The sequence below is a fragment of the Misgurnus anguillicaudatus genome, chromosome 2, assembly GCF_027580225.2.
Source record: "Misgurnus anguillicaudatus chromosome 2, ASM2758022v2, whole genome shotgun sequence".
In the NCBI taxonomy this organism is placed as follows: Eukaryota; Metazoa; Chordata; class Actinopteri; order Cypriniformes; family Cobitidae; genus Misgurnus; species Misgurnus anguillicaudatus.
The window spans coordinates 16,513,287-16,533,373 of record NC_073338.2 but is presented as its reverse complement, the minus strand read 5'-3'; the positions used below and the strand labels follow the sequence as shown (position 1 = coordinate 16,533,373).

Genomic DNA, 20,087 nt, shown 5'->3' with positions numbered 1-20,087 from the left:
ATCACTTCATCTGTTTGACGGTTTAGAGGAGTAAATCACTTCATCTGTCTGACGGTTTAGAGGAGTAATTCGCTTCATCTGTCTGACGGTTTATAGGAGTAAATCGCTTCATCTGTTTGACGGTTTAGAGGAGTAAATCACTTCATCTGTCTGACGGTTTAGAGGAGTAAATCACTTCATCTGTCTGACGGTTTAGAGGAGTAAATCACTTCATCTGTTTGACGGTTTAGAGGAGTAAATCACTTCATATGTCTGACGGTTTAGAGGAGTAATTCGCTTCATCTGTCTGACGGTTTATAGGAGTAAATCACTTCATCTGTTTGACGGTTTAGAGGAGTAAATCACTTCATATGTCTGACGGTTTAGAGGAGTAAATCGCTTCATCGGTCTGTCGGTTTAGAGGAGTAATTCACTTCATATGTCTGACGGTTTAGAGGAGTAAATCACTTCATCTGTCTGACGGTTTAGAGGAGTAAATCACTTCATCTGTCTGACGGTTTAGAGGAGTAAATCACTTCATCGGTCTGTCGGTTTAGAGGAGTAATTCACTTCATCTGTCTGACGGTTTTGTGGAGTAAATCACTTCATCTGTCTGACGGTTTAGAGGAGTAAATCACTTCATCTGTTTGACGGTTTAGAGGAGTAAATCACTTCATCTGTTTGACGGTTTAGAGGAGTAAATCACTTCATCTGTTTGACGGTTTAGAGGAGTAAATCACTTCATTTGTCTGTCGGTTTAGAGGAGTAAATCACTTCATTGCCCAGCCAGCAGTGCTTGGTGGGGCAAATGTAGGCCCCATGTGGGCTTGCAATATGAGCCCCAAGCTGGTCTTGCACCCGGGTTTCATGCTGGCCCCATCTGACTTAGCCCACATGAACCTTCTGTAGAAACTAAAGCCAATGTGGACTAAACCAAAGTCAAGTATGGGTGTGGTTGGGTTAAAGAAGTGATGAAGTTAATTAGATAATGAAGAGATGAACAAAGTGATGATTGACCATTAATGATAAACACCTGCTGTTAATAAACAGAATCACTAAGATAAACAAGAAGAGAATAAACACAAAATGCCAGCAGAACCACAACAACTACAAAAAATAAATAAACATTTCTTGGTGGAGCTAATGTAGACTGCAAAATCCCCAGTGTTAAATTAACATTAACACTGCTTAATGTTTATATAGATCCACACTACAGAGTGTTAAAAAAGTAACACTTGAAGCATTTTAGATCTTAGATCTTACTTGTAGAGTTATTTATTAACTTAGGTTTAGATGTTTCATTTAAAGTCACCATTATTGTGATCATTGGTTGTTTTAGTTGGACTCTTGACTCTTTGTATGTTTTTTCTGCCTGCTATAACTTTGTGTCTTATATTTGTTATGGTAAAGAAGAGACCATGTTGCAATTCTGTTATGGTGGTTGATATGTAATGTTGAACATCTAGAAAATGTATTAATTCATTTAGTGTTTGCTCATTTAGCAGATGTATTGGTCTCTCTCAGTATTGTGATGTTACAGTATGACATCTGGCACTCTCAAAGCGGTTTGTCATTCTGAAGATTTTGAAACAATGTGTACTTAGATTAACCATGATGTAACTTAAACACACGAACATCAAGTCTCAGAGTATGAATCTCAACAATGGTGACAAAGAAAAATGCCAAAATGTTCATGATTTTTTTTCATGCCGCAGTGCATTCTGGGAGTTCTGGATAAGATTTGTTGATTCCCAGAATGCATTGCAGCATGAAGCTTTTCATTTTATGGTCACCATTATTGAGATCCATACTCAGATTCTTTATATTTGGGTGTCTAAATTGGACAACAGTTAATTTTGAACTATACAGTACTTCAACTTTCTTTAAAATGATAAACTGATAAGAGTGTGCCAGATATCATACTTCAGTATCACATTACTGACAGAAAAATATTTTCGGTAAGCAAACTAAAATAGCATATTAGTTTTTTTACATGACAATCAACACTATATCCTAACCACCACCACCGCAGAATCACACTGGACACTTTAGTCTCTTTCGTTGCCATAACAAACAGGTTTTAAACACACCAAGTTAGAGCAACCAGAAAACAACAAGTTAAGAACAGAGTAAAGAGTCCAACTAAAACTACCACTGATCACAATGATGGTGACTTTTAATGAAACAGCCAACATCTAGACCTAAGTTAATAAATAACTCTACAAGTAAGATAAAAATGCCTCAGTGTTACTTTTTAACACCCTGTAATGTGGATCTAAACACTGAGCAGCATTAATTTAACACTGGGAATTTTGCAGTCTACATTAGCTCCACCAAGAAATGTTTATTTATTTTTTGTAGATGTTGTGGTTCTGCTGGATTTTTTTCTCTTTATTCTCTTCTTGTTCATCTTTCTTTAGTGATTCTGTTTATTAACAGCAGGTGTTTTATCATTAATGGTCAATCATCACTTCATTCATCTCTTCATTATCTAATTAACTTCATCACTTCTTCAACCCAACCACACCCATACTTGACTTTGGTTTAGTCCACACTGGCTTTAGTTTCTACAGAAGGTTCATGTGGGCTAAGTCAGATGGGGCCAGCATGAAACCCGGGTGCAAGACCAGCTTGGGGCTCATATTGCAAGCCCATATGGGGCTTACATTTGCCCCACCAAGCACTGCTGGCTTGGGTGGTCTGACGGTTTATAGGAGTAAATCACTTCATCTGTCTGACGGTTTATAGGAGTAAATCACTTCATCTGTCTGACGGTTTATAGGAGTAAATCGCTTCATCGGTCTGTCGGTTTAGAGGAGTAAATCACTTCATCTGTCTGACGGTTTAGAGGAGTAAATCACTTCATCGGTCTGTCGGTTTAGAGGAGTAAATCACTTCATCTGTCTGACGGTTTAGAGGAGTAAATCACTTCATCTGTCTGACGGTTTAGAGGAGTAAATCACTTCATCTGTCTGACGGTTTATAGGAGTAAATCACTTCATCTGTCTGACGGTTTATAGGAGTAAATCGCTTCATCGGTCTGTCGGTTTAGAGGAGTAAATCACTTCATCTGTCTGACGGTTTATAGGAGTAAATCGCTTCATCGGTCTGTCGGTTTAGAGGAGTAAATCGCTTCATCTGTCTGACGGTTTAGAGGAGTAAATCACTTCATATGTCTGACGGTTTAGAGGAGTAATTCACTTCATCTGTCTGACGGTTTAGAGGAGTAAATCACTTCATCTGTTTGACGGTTTAGAGGAGTAAATCACTTCATATGTCTGACGGTTTAGAGGAGTAATTCACTTCATCTGTCTGACGGTTTAGAGGAGTAAATCACTTCATCTGTTTGACGGTTTAGAGGAGTAATTCACTTCATCTGTCTGACGGTTTAGAGGAGTAAATCACTTCATCTGTTTGACGGTTTAGAGGAGTAAATCACTTCATATGTCTGACGGTTTAGAGGAGTAAATCACTTCATCTGTTTGACGGTTTAGAGGAGTAATTCACTTCATCTGTCTGACGGTTTAGAGGAGTAAATCACTTCATCTGTCTGACGGTTTAGAGGAGTAAATCACTTCATCTGTTTGACGGTTTAGAGGAGTAATTCACTTCATCTGTATGACGGTTTAGAGTAGTAAATCACTTCATTTGTTTGACGGTTTAGAGGAGTAAATCACTTCATATGTCTGACGGTTTAGAGGAGTAAATCACTTCATCGGTCTGTCAGTTTAGAGGAGTAAATCACTTCATCTGTCTTACGGTTTAGAGAAGTAAATCACTTCATCGGTCTGTCGGTTTAGAGGAGTAATTCACTTCATCTGTCTGACGGTTTAGAGGAGTAAATCACTTCATCGGTCTGTCAGTTTAGAGGAGTAAATCACTTCATCTGTCTTACGGTTTAGAGAAGTAAATCACTTCATCGGTCTGTCAGTTTAGAGGAGTAAATCACTTCTGTCTGACGGTTTAGAGAAGTAAATCACTTCATCTGTCTGTCGGTTTAGAGCCCAGATAGCAAGCACATGTGGGCCACTTCAGGCAAAGATGCGGCACTGCTGGTCTTCTTATGGCCCGAATAAAAGGGATGTGAACCTAAAGTGGCTCACATGTAAAATAGCAAAAATGGGCTACATATATCAAATCACATGTGGGCCTTTTAAGGCAAAGATGCGGTGCCCATGGCAACATGTCATCTGAATATGAACCAAAAGTGGCCCATCTGACAAATAGTGAATATGGCCCAAATATCAAACAACAAATATGGGCCACCTTTGGCAAAAATGCTGCACAACAGACAAAGCCTAATCTTGGAATAAACCAAATGTGGCCCTCACATGTTGCAGCAAATGTGGCCCAGCTCTTTACAAACGTGTCTGGGCCAGTTTTGGCAAAGATATGGCACGGTAAGAACCGGCTCATGTGGGTTTGTGTCTAAAGTGGCCCACATATGTTGCAGCAAACTTGGCCCAGTTCTTTTAAAACATATCCGGGCCGGTTTTGGCAAACATGTGGCACAGTAAGCACCGGCTCATGTGGGTGTGAGTCTGAAGTGGCCCATATATGATGCTGTAAATGTGGCCCAGCTGTATAAAGATGCATCAGGGCCAGTTTTGGCAAAGATATGGCACGGTACGCACCGGCTCATGTGGGTTTGTGTCTAAAGTGGCCCACATATGTTGCAGCAAATGTGGCCCAGTTCTTTTAAAACGTATCCGGCCCGGTTTTGGCAAACATATGGCACAGTAAGCAACGGCTCATGTGTGTGTGAGTCTGAAGTGATCCATTTACCCATCTAACAGAGAAAAGTTCTAAGAACGTTCCCTGAAAGTTCCCAACATTCCCAAAAACTTTTTGCCAACATAAAAAGTGTCCAGTTTTCTTGAAGTTCTAAGAACGTTTCTGTGTTGTCTGAACGTTAAAGGAATGTTACATTTTACCATTTTTAATCGTTATGACAATGTCCTGTTTTAATGTTCACACAATGTTTAAAACAACAACTGTTTATTATATTAACTTGTTTGATTGTTATGTAAATGATAGCGAAACATTGCATTTTATTATATTAAAACTGTTATAGAACATTATTTCTGAATGTTCAGTAAAAATATTGCTGTAGAAAACACAATTCACTTATTAGGTTTAGATGTTGATGCTTTGTTTAATTTTAAGTCACCATTATTGTGATTAGTGTTTGTTTTAGTTGGACCCTTGACTTCTTTGCCAATTTTTCTTGGTTGCCTTACTTTGTGTGTATAAAACACATTTGTTATGGTAATGTACAGTTAATAGTGCAATTCTGTGGTGGTTGATATATAATGGTAAAAATCATGATCTAATTAAAGGATTTAATCATCAGAAGTTTATTTTTCTGTCAATGTTGTATATGAGATCCAGCACTTTCACAGCAGTTTGTTATCAAGGAGTTTTAGAAATTTTGGCAAAAAGTAACTGCTGTACACTTCGGGCGTACAAACATCAAGAATCACACTATGAATCTCAACCATGGTGACAAAGAAAATTGTAAAAAGTTCATTATTTAGCCATGTCGCAGTGCATGCTGGGAGTCCTGGATGAGATTTGTAATTTGTTAATACCCAGCATGCATTGCAGCATGAAGTTTGTCATTTAATTGTCACCATGGTTGAGATTCATACTCTGTTTGTGGCATCACTCTGGCTTGCTCGTGGCCGAGACGTTTCAAACAGGAGTGGACCACACAAGTGCCATCAATCCATGCCAGGTGTGGGCCAGTGAATGGTGTTGGGTCTGGGCTGAATCTGGGCCAAAATTTAAATTAAAGGGGTCATATGATGAAAATGCCAGCATTGCCACCCTGTAGGCCTGAGCAAAAATGAGTCGTTTTTTGTGTGTTTTTTAAAATGCAAATGAGCGGATGAAGTGCAAACACTGATCACAATGATGGTGGTTTATTGTAATTGAAACTCTATTGTGCTGTCAAGTCCAAAAATGTGTCGTTTTGGGTGTGTTTTTTAAAATGCAAATGAGCGGATAAAGTGTAAACACTGATCACAATGATGGTGTTTTTTTTGTAATTCAAACTCAATTGTGCTGTCAAGTCCTTATTTTCTCTCTCTTTCAGAGTTCAGATTAAGGAGGCGGTATTATTCTAATAAGATATCCTTATGACATCATAATGAAAGCCAAATTTCAATGACCTGTTTTTGCTCACACCTACAAAGTGGCAATGCTAACACCCTCATCATATGACCCCTTTAACTATTACCCAGGTTTGGGCCAGATCTGCATTATTTGCTTTGTGTTTGGCTGACATGTGGCGTTTCTATGGTTTGCTTGTGGTAAAGATCTGGAAAAAAAGAAGTGGACCGCTCAAGTGCCATCATTCCATGCCAAAGGTGGGCCAGATGAAGGTGTCAGATGTGAACCAGATCTGGGCCACAGCAATTTTGCTATCTGGGAGGAGTAAATCACATCATCTGTTTGTATTCACCTGTACATTCAGTGTGCTGTAATACTACTGACACATAAACACATTCATACAGTTGTTTACTGTTCTGTATTACTTTCCATTGTACTTTTTTACTTTCCTAGTGTCTGAATTTCCTTACATATAATTGAATAAATATAAAAATATATAAATTCATAATTTAAGAATTTAATTTGTTTAAATTACAGTAAAAGGAGAGTTGGATCAACATCTTTCGACAAGAAGCAAATGGATTCTATTTTCCAGGTAGGATTGTTCATGTATGTTTACTTTACAAACCTCTCTGTCATCTGTTTATGTTTAACCCTGGAGTCAGTCAAAACATGGAGTTACTTCATTATAAAACAAGTAATTATTAAAAGAGCATAAAGAATTGAAACACATTTATACAGCAAAATGAAACTTTGCTGCTGTCATCAAAATCTTGAGTGTTATATAGCATAAGAACAATTACATTACATCTTTTGTGAGGGTTACAACAAGGTGCTGCTCATTTTGGTGACTGCAGTGTTCAGGATGGGGTGTATGTACTGTAAGTGCAGAGCCAATGGCTGTTTTGTTTGCAAAGTCATTTATAAAGAGTTAGAACCAAAAACCGCTAATCGCTACCTCAGTTCAAAATGATATCATAACATCTGACACTTTCATATGGCCCAATTTCGGCCTGGAATGATGGCACTCGAGCAGTCCACCCCTCTTTTCCAAAAAGCAAGCCATCGAAATTCCACATGTCAGCCAAGCACAACGCAAAGATCTGGCCCAAATTTGGGTATTAGTCGATTAAAATTCTGGCGCCCACATCCAACACCTTTCTCTGGTCCGAAACATTTGTCTGTATTTTTGCATCTTTGGCCATTGGATTTTTTCGGCATAGAATAAATGTTTTTGACATTATTTTGATTACTGTGTGAGGACTTGTCTTCTCTTTATTGTTCTAATTTTTGGAGTCACGCACCGGTGTTACCACCACATTGGACTAGAGGCGCAGACGCCATCCCTCTATATCTGGCCCACACCTGGCATGGATTAATGGCACTTGTTTGGTCCACTCCTGGGGTCTGTTCTTTGTACGTGGATAACTCGGTTAGCTGGATTTGATTGTTGACGATTTGGCTTGATCTTGGATTATTTGGTTCTCCGCAGCTCATCCTAGAGTTGCTGTCATAGTAACAGGTCTGTAAGCTTAATCCTGCTCGGGAGCAGGCTTATTTCATGTAAACAAGATTAGATTGCAACTTTTTAAGCGGATGTGATACAGAAAGTCTGACGCAGTCATGTATTCTCCATTATACGAGCGCAATCTGCGTAAAATGCACGATGAAGAGCTTTTCAAATTCAACACGTAATAAAAAAGGATAGATTGAATCTTTTGGCGATGTTATTTAAACAAATATATTTTTTCTGTACTTGTGCGACTTGTTTTTGTTTAACATATTTCATTATTATTCTTAAACTAATGACAAGACAAACATGTAGGGTGATTTTATGTATAGTACAAAATAGCTTTAACTGGGTTTACAAATTCAGCGTCATAAAAAGTCACAACCTTCCATCAATAGCTTGCGCACTGCAGGGGTTAAAAATGTAACAACTGGCCAATCACAGCATGGCTGATCAGTGTTTCTACTGCCGATATGTTTTGCCTTTTCTTGCAGTGCACGAACACGCAGTGATCTCAGATTATTAAATCCTGCGGGCATTCAAAGAACCGGATAAGGGAGATCATAATTAGTGAGATCTGAACATCTCGGATATCTCATTTGATCTCGGATGTATTAAGCGACGTACGAAGAACGGACCCCTGTTTAAGACATCTCAACCACGAGCAAGCCAAAGTGATGCCACAATCAGAGTATGAATCTCAACCATTGTGACAATTAAATGAAAAACTTCATGCTGCAATGCATGCTGGGTATTAACAAATTACAAATCTCATCCAGGACTCCCAGCATGCACTGCTGCATGGATAAATAATTAACTTTTTACAATTTTCTTTGTCACCATGGTTGAGATTCATAGTCTGATTCTTGATGTTTGTATGTCCCAATTATATAGAGAATAATTGTTGTTCAAAGTTTCTAAAACTCCTTAATAACAAACTGTTGTGAAAGTGCTGGATCTCATTAACATTATTGACAAAACTAAATTTTTGATGAGTAAATCAATTTACAAGGTGATGATTTTTACCATTATATAGTACCCACCACATAATTGCGCTATTAACTTTACCATTACCATTACAAATGTGTTTTATAGACACAAAGTAATGCAACCAGAGAAAAACTAGCAAGCAAACAGTCAAGGGGTCCGTGTAACGCTTTTCAGTTCTTTTTTCAATTTGCACCATCAAAATGAATCAAATGAAAAATTGTTTTCTAACTTTCATTTTTCAATTTTCAAGAGTACTTCACAAACGGATGATTGTCTTTCAGTTTAATTTTCAATTCTACGTGTTTAGGTTGTTGCTTCAGAATTTCACATTTTGGAACAAACAGAAAATTGACTTGTTATTTTAATATTCCATTTCTGTGTTTGCGGCTGGAACGTACCATTATCGCCGGGAGTGGGGTGTAGTCTACAGCCGGTCACGGACCCACAGCGCTGCCGCGTTAAATCTCACCACATTTATCTCCTCTATGTATATTACACATTTATTACATATTTTTTGAATAATAATAATGTCTGTAATCATTTATCTATCGGACCTCGGTTGCCGTTTTGGTTTTTATCAGTAGATGGCGATGTAACAGCCTGGCAGTAAGTGCATGCACTCGAGACGTGATGGATATCTTGTCTCTGCCACAGTTCAGACTGTATAATGGCTCGAAAAGATCATGTTACCCTGAGATATTACGAGATAGAAAGTCAGGCTTGTAACCTGAGAGTTGCTGGTTCGAGTTTCACGGCCGGCCGGTTGTGACCGAGGTGCCCTTGGACAGGGCACCTTAAACCTGATTGCTCCCCGGGCACTGGGTGCCCACTGATCTGTGTGTTTATGACTGGCAGTGCGTGTGTTCACTACTTATGCATTGCATATTTGACAACCATGTCACTTTCACTTTTTTTTTTAAAATGAACCTTATTAGAGTATGAGTCGCGAATGGCTGGCCTGTTATATTGGCTAATTTAGACATATTAATATCTGAGATATCCACAGTGTATCCATTCCCAGCTCTTCTACCAGCTAACCTACAGTGGTGTCAAAAACACGGTAGTGTGCTAATAAAAGTGAATAAATTTGCAAAAATGTTATAAATTGAGTTTATTTCTTTATTTTAAATGTATTGAAAACATTACACATTCAATTCCAAATCAAAGCATTAACAACTTAGGGGTGGTTTCCCGGACAGGGCTTATCCTAGTCCCAGACTAAAATGCAAGTTTGATCTGCCTTAATTTAAAGGGGACATATTATGAGATTTTTTTTAAGATGTAAACTAAGTCTAAAATAGGTCTGAGCAAAAGTGTGCCGTTTTGGGTGTGTCATTTAAAATGCAAATGAGCGGATGAAGTGCAACCACTGATCACAATGATGGTGGTTTGTTGCAATTGAAACTCAATTGTGCTGTGAAATATTTTATCTCTCTCTTTCTCTCCATACTAAATGGTTGTGCTGTGGTTGGATAGTGCAGATAAAGGGGGCAGTATTACCTTATTCTGACATCACAATAAGGGCCAAATTACAATGACCTATTTTTTCACATGCTTGCAGAAAATGGTTTACCAAAACTAAGTTATTGGGTTGATCTTTTTAACATTTTCTAGGTTGATAGAAGCACTGGGGACACATTTATAGCACTTAAACATGGAAAAAGTCAGATTTTCATAATATGTCCCCTTTAAAACAGTATCTACAGTTCCTGTCCATTTTTAGGTTTGTGTCAGAAACTGCATTTTTAATGTCATCCACAAGTTTTTAATGGTGATGAGAGATCAGAGGATTGCTGGCCACTGATCAGTGGTTGTTTTAATTGGACTTTGAGTCGTAGGGCTCTATCTTACACCCGGCGCAATGCAGCGCAATGCGCGACGCAAGTGTCTTTCGCTAGTTTCCACCCTAATTTTCACGTTCAGCGCTGCGTTGTTTAAATAGCAAATGCATTTGCGCCCCCTTTGCACCCATGGGCGTTCTGGTCTGAAAAACGAGGTGTGTTCAGGCGCATTGTTGGCGCGTTGCTATTTTGAGGCAACTAAAATAGACTACGCCATTGACCAACAAAAACCTGGTCTAAAGTCAATGGCGCAATATGTTTTATGTTATTTAAAGAGCGCATTAGTAATATGCGCCTATAAACGGGAGGACAACGCGGGTTTGCTTATCACAAAGTACATGAATGCGCAGCAGCACAAAAATGTTTTAAAATATGGAAGATTAAAGGATAGAATGTAAAAGATTATTATTGAGTCTCTTGGACATAAATGAGGACTAATTATAAGACGTTAAAAGGCACAAAGAGGTGCTTCACCTGTAGCCTGGTAAGAAAATAAATGCTTTGCTTTAAACAAATGCATCTGTTTTTAAATGTTTTTAAATGCTACCTCACGGATTTATTGTATATGATAACTCTGTACCTGTGGATATGGTGAGATGAGAAACATTTTTTAGCAAAAACTCTTTGCTAAAAAAAACGCTGTCCAAAGTGCTGAAACGTGCGGAGAGCCGTTTGTAAATTCTTTATCTCCTGTTTGTTACAAATAAAGTATTGTTAGAGTACAAACCTTATCTTACATACTTGTAAATGATTTTTTGATGAGACATTTGAAAGACATTTAAAGCAATTAAAAGCCTGCTTTTTTACTTCCATGACTAAAAGAAAACGGGTTTTAAAGGTTTTAATAAAAAAATTAACAATTTCAATACAAGTGAAAAACAACACAATTATTTAACATTAATCTTAAATTGGGGATCTTCTACCTCCGCTTAGTTTTTCAGTTTACAAAGTCCGTCATCTAAATAGGGATTAGACATAGCGCCAGCGCAACTTGCTTTTAAAGGGAATGAGAGCTGTGACTCTCATTGGTTTACTGCACGTTACGCCCAAAATACTCCCATTACAATAGGACCTACCCTTTTCGACCATGCGCTCGGCGCAAAAACCATTTTTCCCGTCGTTAAATTAGCAAAAGTGGATTCGGACACGCCCATTTAGACGTTGCGCTGTGCGCTTTAGACAATGCGCTTAGATCGTTAAAATAGGGCCCGTAGTCTAAACTTTTCAGCTTTTTTGGCTGTTATAATTACATGTGTTTAAAACATGTTTGTTGTGGCCAAAGAGGGAACACTAATGCATTTCTATGGTTGTTAGGATATACTTTCAAATAACACTCTCTTTAAAAATGATTTTTTCAGTGATTTCTTACTAGAAGTGTTTATTTCTCTTAATAATATGATACTGTAGTATGAAATCCAGCCATCTCAGCAGTCTTTCATTCTGAACCATTTTTAAACACTGACACTTACAAATTAACTGCTGCATAATGTAGACACACAAACATCAAGAATCAGAGTATAAATCACAATGATGGTGACAATAGAATGAAAAGCTTCATGCTGCAATGCATGATGGGTATCAACAAATTACAAATCTCATCCAGGACTCCCAGAATGCACTGGGGCATGAATAAAGAATGAACTTTTTTACCATTTCCTTTGTCACCATCATTGTGATTCATACTCCGATTCTTGATGTCTTTGTATCTACATTGTTCAGCGGTTAATGCGGTTAGTGCACACTATCAAAATCCTTCAGAATAACAAACTGCTAGGAGAGTTCTGGACCTTGAACTGTAGTATTCCATTATTAACAGATAAATATACTTTTGATGAGTGAGGAAATCTATATTAATAAATCTGTTCATTTAAATGTTTATGTTTGACATTATATACTCAATTGACATTATAACCATCAATATTCAATTACACAATTGCTTTTTCTTTGCTATAACGTGTGTGTTTTAAACACACTAAAAAAAATAGTAGTTAGAAAAAACTAACAAGTTAACAGTCAAGGGTCAAGTCCAACTAAAACAACAACTGATCACAATAATGGTGACTTAAACAGCCAACATCTAAACCTAAGTTAAGAAAATGACTCTACAAGTAAGAAGTAAAATTTAATTTTAGGTTTCAAACAGAGATGGTGATAGAGAGGATAAAGTCACAGACTGTAGCTTTTAACTCTCTCAGGTGTTACTTTTTTAACACTCTGGAGAGTGGACCTATATAAACACCGAGCAGTGTTAATTTAACTCCTGGGATTTTGCAGTGTATAACCTTAATCCTTTTTGTCTGGAACCAGATTTTGCCCTCTTGCTTTTGTGTTTGGGGTTGTTGTCTTGTTGACACCCATTTTAGGGTCATTTTCTCTTCGGCAAAGGGCAACATAATCTCTTCAAGTATTCTAATTTAGTCAAACTGATCCATGTTCTCTTGTATACAATAAATAGGCCCAACACAGCAGTATGAAAAACATCCCAATCCCATGACTTTTACACCGCCATGCTTAACTGTCTTTACACTGTGGCTTGAATTCAGTACCCGGGGGTTGTCTGAGGTTCTGTAAAAACCCAAAAAGAAAGATTTTAATCTTATCAGGCCACAAAATGTTACACCAATTTTCTTTGGGCCAGCTGATGTATTGATGTAATTCTATAGATGTCTTTTTTCAACAGTGGTGCTTTACTGGGGCTTCTTGCATCAGTGACTGTCACAAGATCATCATCTTTTATCTTTCTAAAGGTTTTCAACTTTTTAATCAAATTGCTTTGTTCCTCTGAGCAATGTTTGAAACAACCCATTTTATTTAGAAATTCAGCAGCAGATATATTTTATAACAATGGGCGAAACATTTGCCTTCTCTCTTTCTTAACAAAGGACAAAAAGAAGAAAATTAACTCATTATAAACTTCATAATGCTATTATTTTGATCACGCCACTTTTAATAAATGAATCTATAACTCAGAGCAAGTAATGTGGATATCTTTACCAATGGCTCTATTGTTTTTCTATAAATAATTTCCAGAAATATTCCTACTACTATTAACAAGTGGTTTATCAGGTTGCACTGCTATTTTTTTTAACACCACTGTTTATGATCATGCGGCATAAAATTATAATTTTTTTTGCAATTTATTCACTTTTATTAGCACACTACCATTTTTAACACCACTGTAGGTTAGATGGTAGAAGAGCTGGGAATGGATATACTGTGAATATCTCAAAAATTACTATGGCTAGTAAATTAGCCAATATAACAGGACAGGCGTCACGGGGTGGGCATTCACAGCTCATACCCTAATAAAGTTTTTTTTTAAAGGAAAACAAAAGTGAAAGTGACATGGTTGTCAAATATGGAATGCATAAGTAGTGAACACACACACTGCCAGTCATGAACACACACAGAGCAGTGGGCACTCAGCGCCCGGGGAGCAGTCCCAGATAGCAAAATTGCTGTGGCCCACATCTGGTTCACATCTGACACCTTCATCTGGCCCACCTTTGGCATGGAATGATGGCACTTGAGCGGTCCACCTCTTTTTTTCCAGATCTTTACCACAAGCAAACCATAGAAACGCCACATGTCAGCCAAAAACAAAGCAAATAATGCAGATCTGGCCCAAACCTGGGTAATAGTTAATTTAAATTTTGGCCCAGATTCAGCCCAGACCCAACACCATTCACTGACCCACACCTGGCATGGATTGATGGCACTTGTGTGGTCCACTCCTGTTTGACACGTCTCGGCCACGAGCAAGCCAGAGTGATGCCACAAACAGAGTATGAATCTCAACCATGGTGACAATTAAATGACAAACTTCATACTGCAATGCATGCTGGGTATTAACAAATTACAAATCTCATCCAGGACTCCCAGCATGCACTGCGACATGGCTAAATAATGAACTTTTTACAATTTTCTTTGTCACCATGGTTGAGATTCATAGTGTGATTCTTGATGTTTGTACGCCCGAAGTGTACAGCGGTTATTTTTTGCCAAATTTTCTAAAACTCCTTGATAACAAACTGCTGTGAAAGTGCTGGATCTCATATACAACATTGACAGAAAAATAAACTTTTGATGATTAAATCCTTTAATTAGATCATGATTTTTACCATTATATACCAACCACGACAGAATTGCACTATTAACTGTACATTACCATAACAAATGTGTTTTATACACACAAAGTAAGGCAATCAAGAAAAATTGGTAAAGAAGTCAAGGGTCCAACTAAAACAAACACTAATCACAATAATGGTGACTTAAAATTAAACAAAGCATCAACATCTAAACCTAATAAGTGAATTGTGTTTTCTACAGCAATATTTTTACTGAACATTCAGAAATGTTTTCTAAAATAATAAAATGCAATGTTTCTCTATCATTTACATAACAATCAAACAAGTTAATATAATAAACAGTTGTTGTTTTAAACATTGTGTGAACATTAAAACAGGACATTGTCATAACGTTTAAAAATGGTAAAATGTAACATTCCTTTAACGTTTAGACAACACAGAAACGTTCTTAGAACTTCAAGAAAACTGGACACTTTTTATGTTGGCAGAAAGTTTTTGGGAATGTTGGGAACTTTCAGGGAACGTTCTTAGAACTTTTCTCTGTTAGATGGGTAAATGGATCACTTCAGACTCACACACACATGAGCCGGTGCTTACTGTGCCACATGTTTGCCAAAACCGGCCCGTATATGTTTTAAAAGAACTGGGCCAAGTTTGCTGCAACATATGTGGGCCACTTTAGACACAAACCCACATGAGCCGGTTCTTACTGTGCCACATGTTTGCCAAAACTGGCCCAGACACGTTTGTAAAGAGCTGGGCCACATTTGCTGCAACATGTGAGGGCCACATTTGGTTTATTCCAAGATTAGGCCGTGTCTGTTGTGCAGCATTTTTGCCAAAGGTGGCCCATATTTGTTGTTTGATATTTGGGCCATATTCACTATTTGTCAGATGGGCCACTTTTGGTTCATATTCAGATGACATGTTGCCATGGGCACCGCATCTTTGCCTTAAAAGGCCCACATGTGATTTGATATATGTGGCCCATTTTTGCTATTTTACATGTGAGCCACTTTAGGTTCACATCCCTTTTATTCGGGCCATACGAAGACCAGCAGTGCCGCATCTTTGCCTGAAGTGGCCCACATGTGCTTGCTATCTGGGGTGGGGTTAAGGTGCCTTGCTCAAGGGCACATCAGTCACAAGCGTGACTCGAAACGGCAACTTTCAGTTTACAAACCTGACTCGCTACCTCGTAATATCTCGGGGTAACATGATTAAACTTTTCGAGCCATTATGCAGGCTGAACTGCGGCAGATACAAGTTTATCCATCACATCTCGAGTGCATGCACTTACTGCAAGGCCGTTACATCGCCATCAACTGATAAAAAACAAAACGGCAACCGAGGTCCGATAGATAAATGATTACAGGCATTTTTGTTATTTAAAAAATATTTAATAAATGTGTAATATACATAGAGGAGATAAATATGGTGAGATTTAACGCGGCAGCACTGTGGGTCCGTGACCGGCTGTAGACTACACCCCCGGCGATAATGGTACGTTCCAGCCGCAAACGCAAACACAGAAACGGAAAATAAGAATAAGAAGTAATTTTTCTGTTTGTTCCCAAACCTGAAATTCTAAAGCAACCATGTAAACCCGTAGAATTGAATATTAAACCGAGAGACAATTATCCGTTTGTGAAGTACTCGTGAAATTTGAAAAATGAAAGTTTGAAACCAATTTTTCATTTGATTCATTTTGATGGTGCAAATTGGAAAAAAAGAACTGAAAAGCGTTACATGGACCGTCCAGGGTCAAGAGTCTAACTAAAACAAACAATGATCACCATCATGGCGACTACAAATGAAACAAATCGTCAACATCTAAACCTAATAAGTGAATTGTGTTTTCTACAGCAATATTTTTACTGAACATACAGAAATAATGTTTTTTAACAGTTTTAAATATAATAAAATGCAATGTTTCTCTATCATTTACATAACAATTAAACAAGTCAATATAATAAACAGTTGTTTTAAACATTGTGTGAACATTCAAACATGACATTGTCATAACGTTTGAAAATGGTCAAATGTAACATTACTCTAACGTTCAGACAACACAGAAACGTTCCTAGAACATCAAGAAAACTGGACACTTTTTATGTTGACAGAACGTTTTTGGGAATGTTGGGAACTTTCAGGGAACATTCTTAGAACTTTTTTCTGTTAGACCGCATTTCGCGTGGAGTTGTGCGCAGCAATTTTTGTAGATGCAATCTTACTTTCTACTTAGTGCGCAATTTGCGGTGTGACCGGGTCAGGGTCACAGTCTTTATGTCAAACAGGCCGGGTGTGGAATAAAATTGCTGCTGATGTCGGATCACTGGTCGTGTGTTCTGTCAATTACTACAAATGCAGATTATCAAACAGGACTGTGCACGACTGACTGTAATGCTAGACACAAGCATGGGCTTGCAAACAACATTAAAACTACAATGAAAGATGCGTACGAAGCTATGTAGTAAAACGTAAAATACATTTTAGAACAAACATAGAAAAGCAATAGGCTTTAAGTGTAAGGAAAAGTAAATGACAGCATGAATTTATAAAAAATACATGTTCACAGAAGCCTATATTTTACATTTAAAAAAATTATGTACATTTGTGTACTGCCACCACAGCTGGAACAAATCCTAGAGCGAACACTGCCCACTTTAATTATGCAGTTCATTGTAGGCTATAATCTAAATTACATATATACCCTAGTTTGTATAAAAGGTATTTGATATGCTTTTGGTACAATTGGCTTTATTCCAAGATATTCAGAAAGGAAACATTTGTAAAGAGTATTTGCAGAAGAGACGTTATATGTAAAAGGGGATGATTTGGGCATGTATTATGAGCATTTTCAACTGTTTAGCATTTACTACTTTATTTTAAAATAATCAAGTTTCATTAATATTAGAAAAAGGTTAAGAACAAAATTGTGTGTGTGCACTTTCATTCAGTGTTTATGTAGCTGAACTGGTAGAGGACTGCTTTAGCTGCACAAAGGTCCCCAGTGAACACACATACTGATTAAACCAGATCATTTGTTCCATTCGAAAATTTTTGCGCATGCATAAAAGTTAAAAAAATCTCTGTTTGAACAATGATTTCAGGAACTTGAGAATAAAATCATCTTTCTGATAAGGAGTGAGCTGAAGATCTTCAAGAGACTACTGAGTCCAGATGATCCAGCAAGCTCTGAGAAAGAAGAGGAGGACATTAAATATCAGAGCAGAGTCAGAGAGGGGCTTCTGAAAATCACACTTCACGTCCTAAAGAAGATGAAGCACACAGACCTTGCTAACAAACTACAGACCAGTAAGAGTTCAAATTAATGTGACCGTTATATCCCACATAGCAATGTTGTTCCGGCCCAGCTCCGGCCCACACAACCAGTTTTCCTCGGCCCACATACAACGAAGAATGACGGCCCTTCAATGGCCCAGTTCTGGATTACAGACAATAGCACATAACTGGCCCAGATGTGGGCCAGATCAGGCCCTACAAACAAGCCTACGATGGCCCTTGCAGCCCTTACTTAGCCCCCAGGAAGCCCTCATGCAGCAAAATCCCCAGAGTTAAATAAACACTGCTGGATGTATATATTGTCCCAATCTTACAGAGTGTTAAAAAGTAACACTGAAGCAGAATTGAAAGCTCTTTTATTCTCTCTCTCACCATCTCTGTCTGAAACATAAAATTGCATTTTACATCTTACTTGTAGAGTCATTTTCTTACTTTAGGTTTAGATTTTGTTCCATTTAAAGTCACCCTTATTGTGATTAGTGTCTGTTTTAGTTGAACTTGACTCTTGACTCTTCCCTTCTTTAGTTTTTTGACTGCTTTTAAGACATGATGTTTACAGCAGGGAAATGACAATAGAGCAATTCTTTGATGTTGGTTAGCACTGTTAATAAAGTCTAAACATCATCATCTAGAAAACGTATGTATTAATTTAATGTTTGAACACTTATCACAAGCATCTTTCTCTGACAATAATGTGATACTACAGTATGAGATCCAGCTCTCTCAAAGCAGTTTGTTATTCTGAAGAATTTTGAATCACTGACACTTAAAATTACCTGGTTTGTTACGTAGACACACAAACATCAAGAATCAGAATATGAATCACAATGATGGTGACAAAGAAAATAGTAAAAAGTTCATTATTTGTCCATGCTGCAGTGCATGATGGGAGTCCTGGATGATATTTGTAATTTGTTGATACCCAGCATGCATTGCAGCATGAAGTTTTTCATTTTATTGTCACCATCTTTGTGATTCATACTCTGATTCTTGATGTTTGTGTGTCTACATAACAAACCGGTTAATTTTAATTGTCAGTGTTTCAAAATTCTACAGAATGACAAACGGCTATGAGAGAGCTGGATCTCATACTGTAGTATCACATTATTGTCAGAGAAAGATGCTTCTGATAAGTGTTCAAACATTAAATTAATAAATACGTTTTCAAGATGATGATGTTCAGACTTTATTGACAGTGCTAATCACCATCAAATAATTGCTCTATTGTCTTTTCCCTGCTGTAAACAACATGTCTTAAAACACAAAGTTAAAGCTGTCAAAAAAACTAAATAAGGGAAGAGTCAAGAGTCAAGTTCAACTAAAACAGACACTAATCACAATAAGAGTGACTTTAAATGGAACAAAATCTAAACCTAAAGTATGAAAATGACTCTACAAGTAAGATGTTGTAGTGGAGGACTTTTATTATGCTTTTATTTTCATATTATTATGTTTTATTTTTCATCCTATTTTTTCATTTTTTAATTACAATCATAAGCTCATAAATTGTGATTCATATGGAGATCATGTTTTTCTGCTAACGTACAGAATTATGCTCTTTCTGTCTTTTGAGCAAAGTACAATGTCCAAGGACTTAAACATCATGTACTGAGAACAAGACATACGTTATTATGATTTCACATGATTTGTGTTTAACTGTTTATGTTCTTAATCACTGACAAATTGAAGGTTATCTTCTAAATGACGTAGAAACTGATGACTACACATGTTTCAGCATCTTACTATAAATGTGTGTTCAACCTTGTAATCGGGGCTCTTTGGGTTTTTAAACTTCTAGCACCGCGAGGGTGAGAGCCTATTCTGCAGAATATACATATATATATATATATACAGTGTTTCCGCTATATACATTCAACCGTGGCGGGCCGCCACGCCTAAAACATCCCCGCCACGCCTGCGGTTGTGAATAGAAGGGATACAGCAAACGAAATCTCGCCGGATGAGCACTGTTTTATCCTAATCCTTCACCCAAACCCAACTCTAAACACAAAATTTCACAGGATTGTAGGATGTATTTGTATCTCATTTAGCCAGAGCCGCTGTTTTCATCCTAAAAATCCTACCTCCAAATCTTATCCTAAACTTTTCGGCATTTTCTGTATCCCTTCTAGACAAAACCCACGGCGGCAGCTCGCAAAATAAATAAAGCTACCGCAATGTCCGCCCTGCCAGACTGGCTGTTTTAAAAGAAATAAATTCCTTCTGGATTCGCGTTGTTCACTCATTTATAAATAAATC

At 37.6% G+C, this 20,087-nt stretch overlaps 1 protein-coding gene across 2 annotated transcripts in view; it reads left to right on the top strand.

Annotated features, from left to right (window-relative positions):
• The window catches only part of LOC141368963 (NLR family CARD domain-containing protein 3-like), a 68,891-nt gene that overhangs the window by 8,426 nt on the left and 40,378 nt on the right, over nt 1-20,087 (top strand). The window contains exons 4-5 of one of the 2 annotated variants that reach the window (XM_073873822.1): nt 6,631-6,688; nt 17,636-17,840. In XM_073873822.1, coding sequence (XP_073729923.1) covers nt 6,631-6,688; nt 17,636-17,840 — 263 coding nt within the window. Of the gene's footprint in view, nt 1-6,630; nt 6,689-17,635; nt 17,841-20,087 lie in introns of those variants that run through there. The other variant, XM_073873831.1, reaches the window with a different exon arrangement.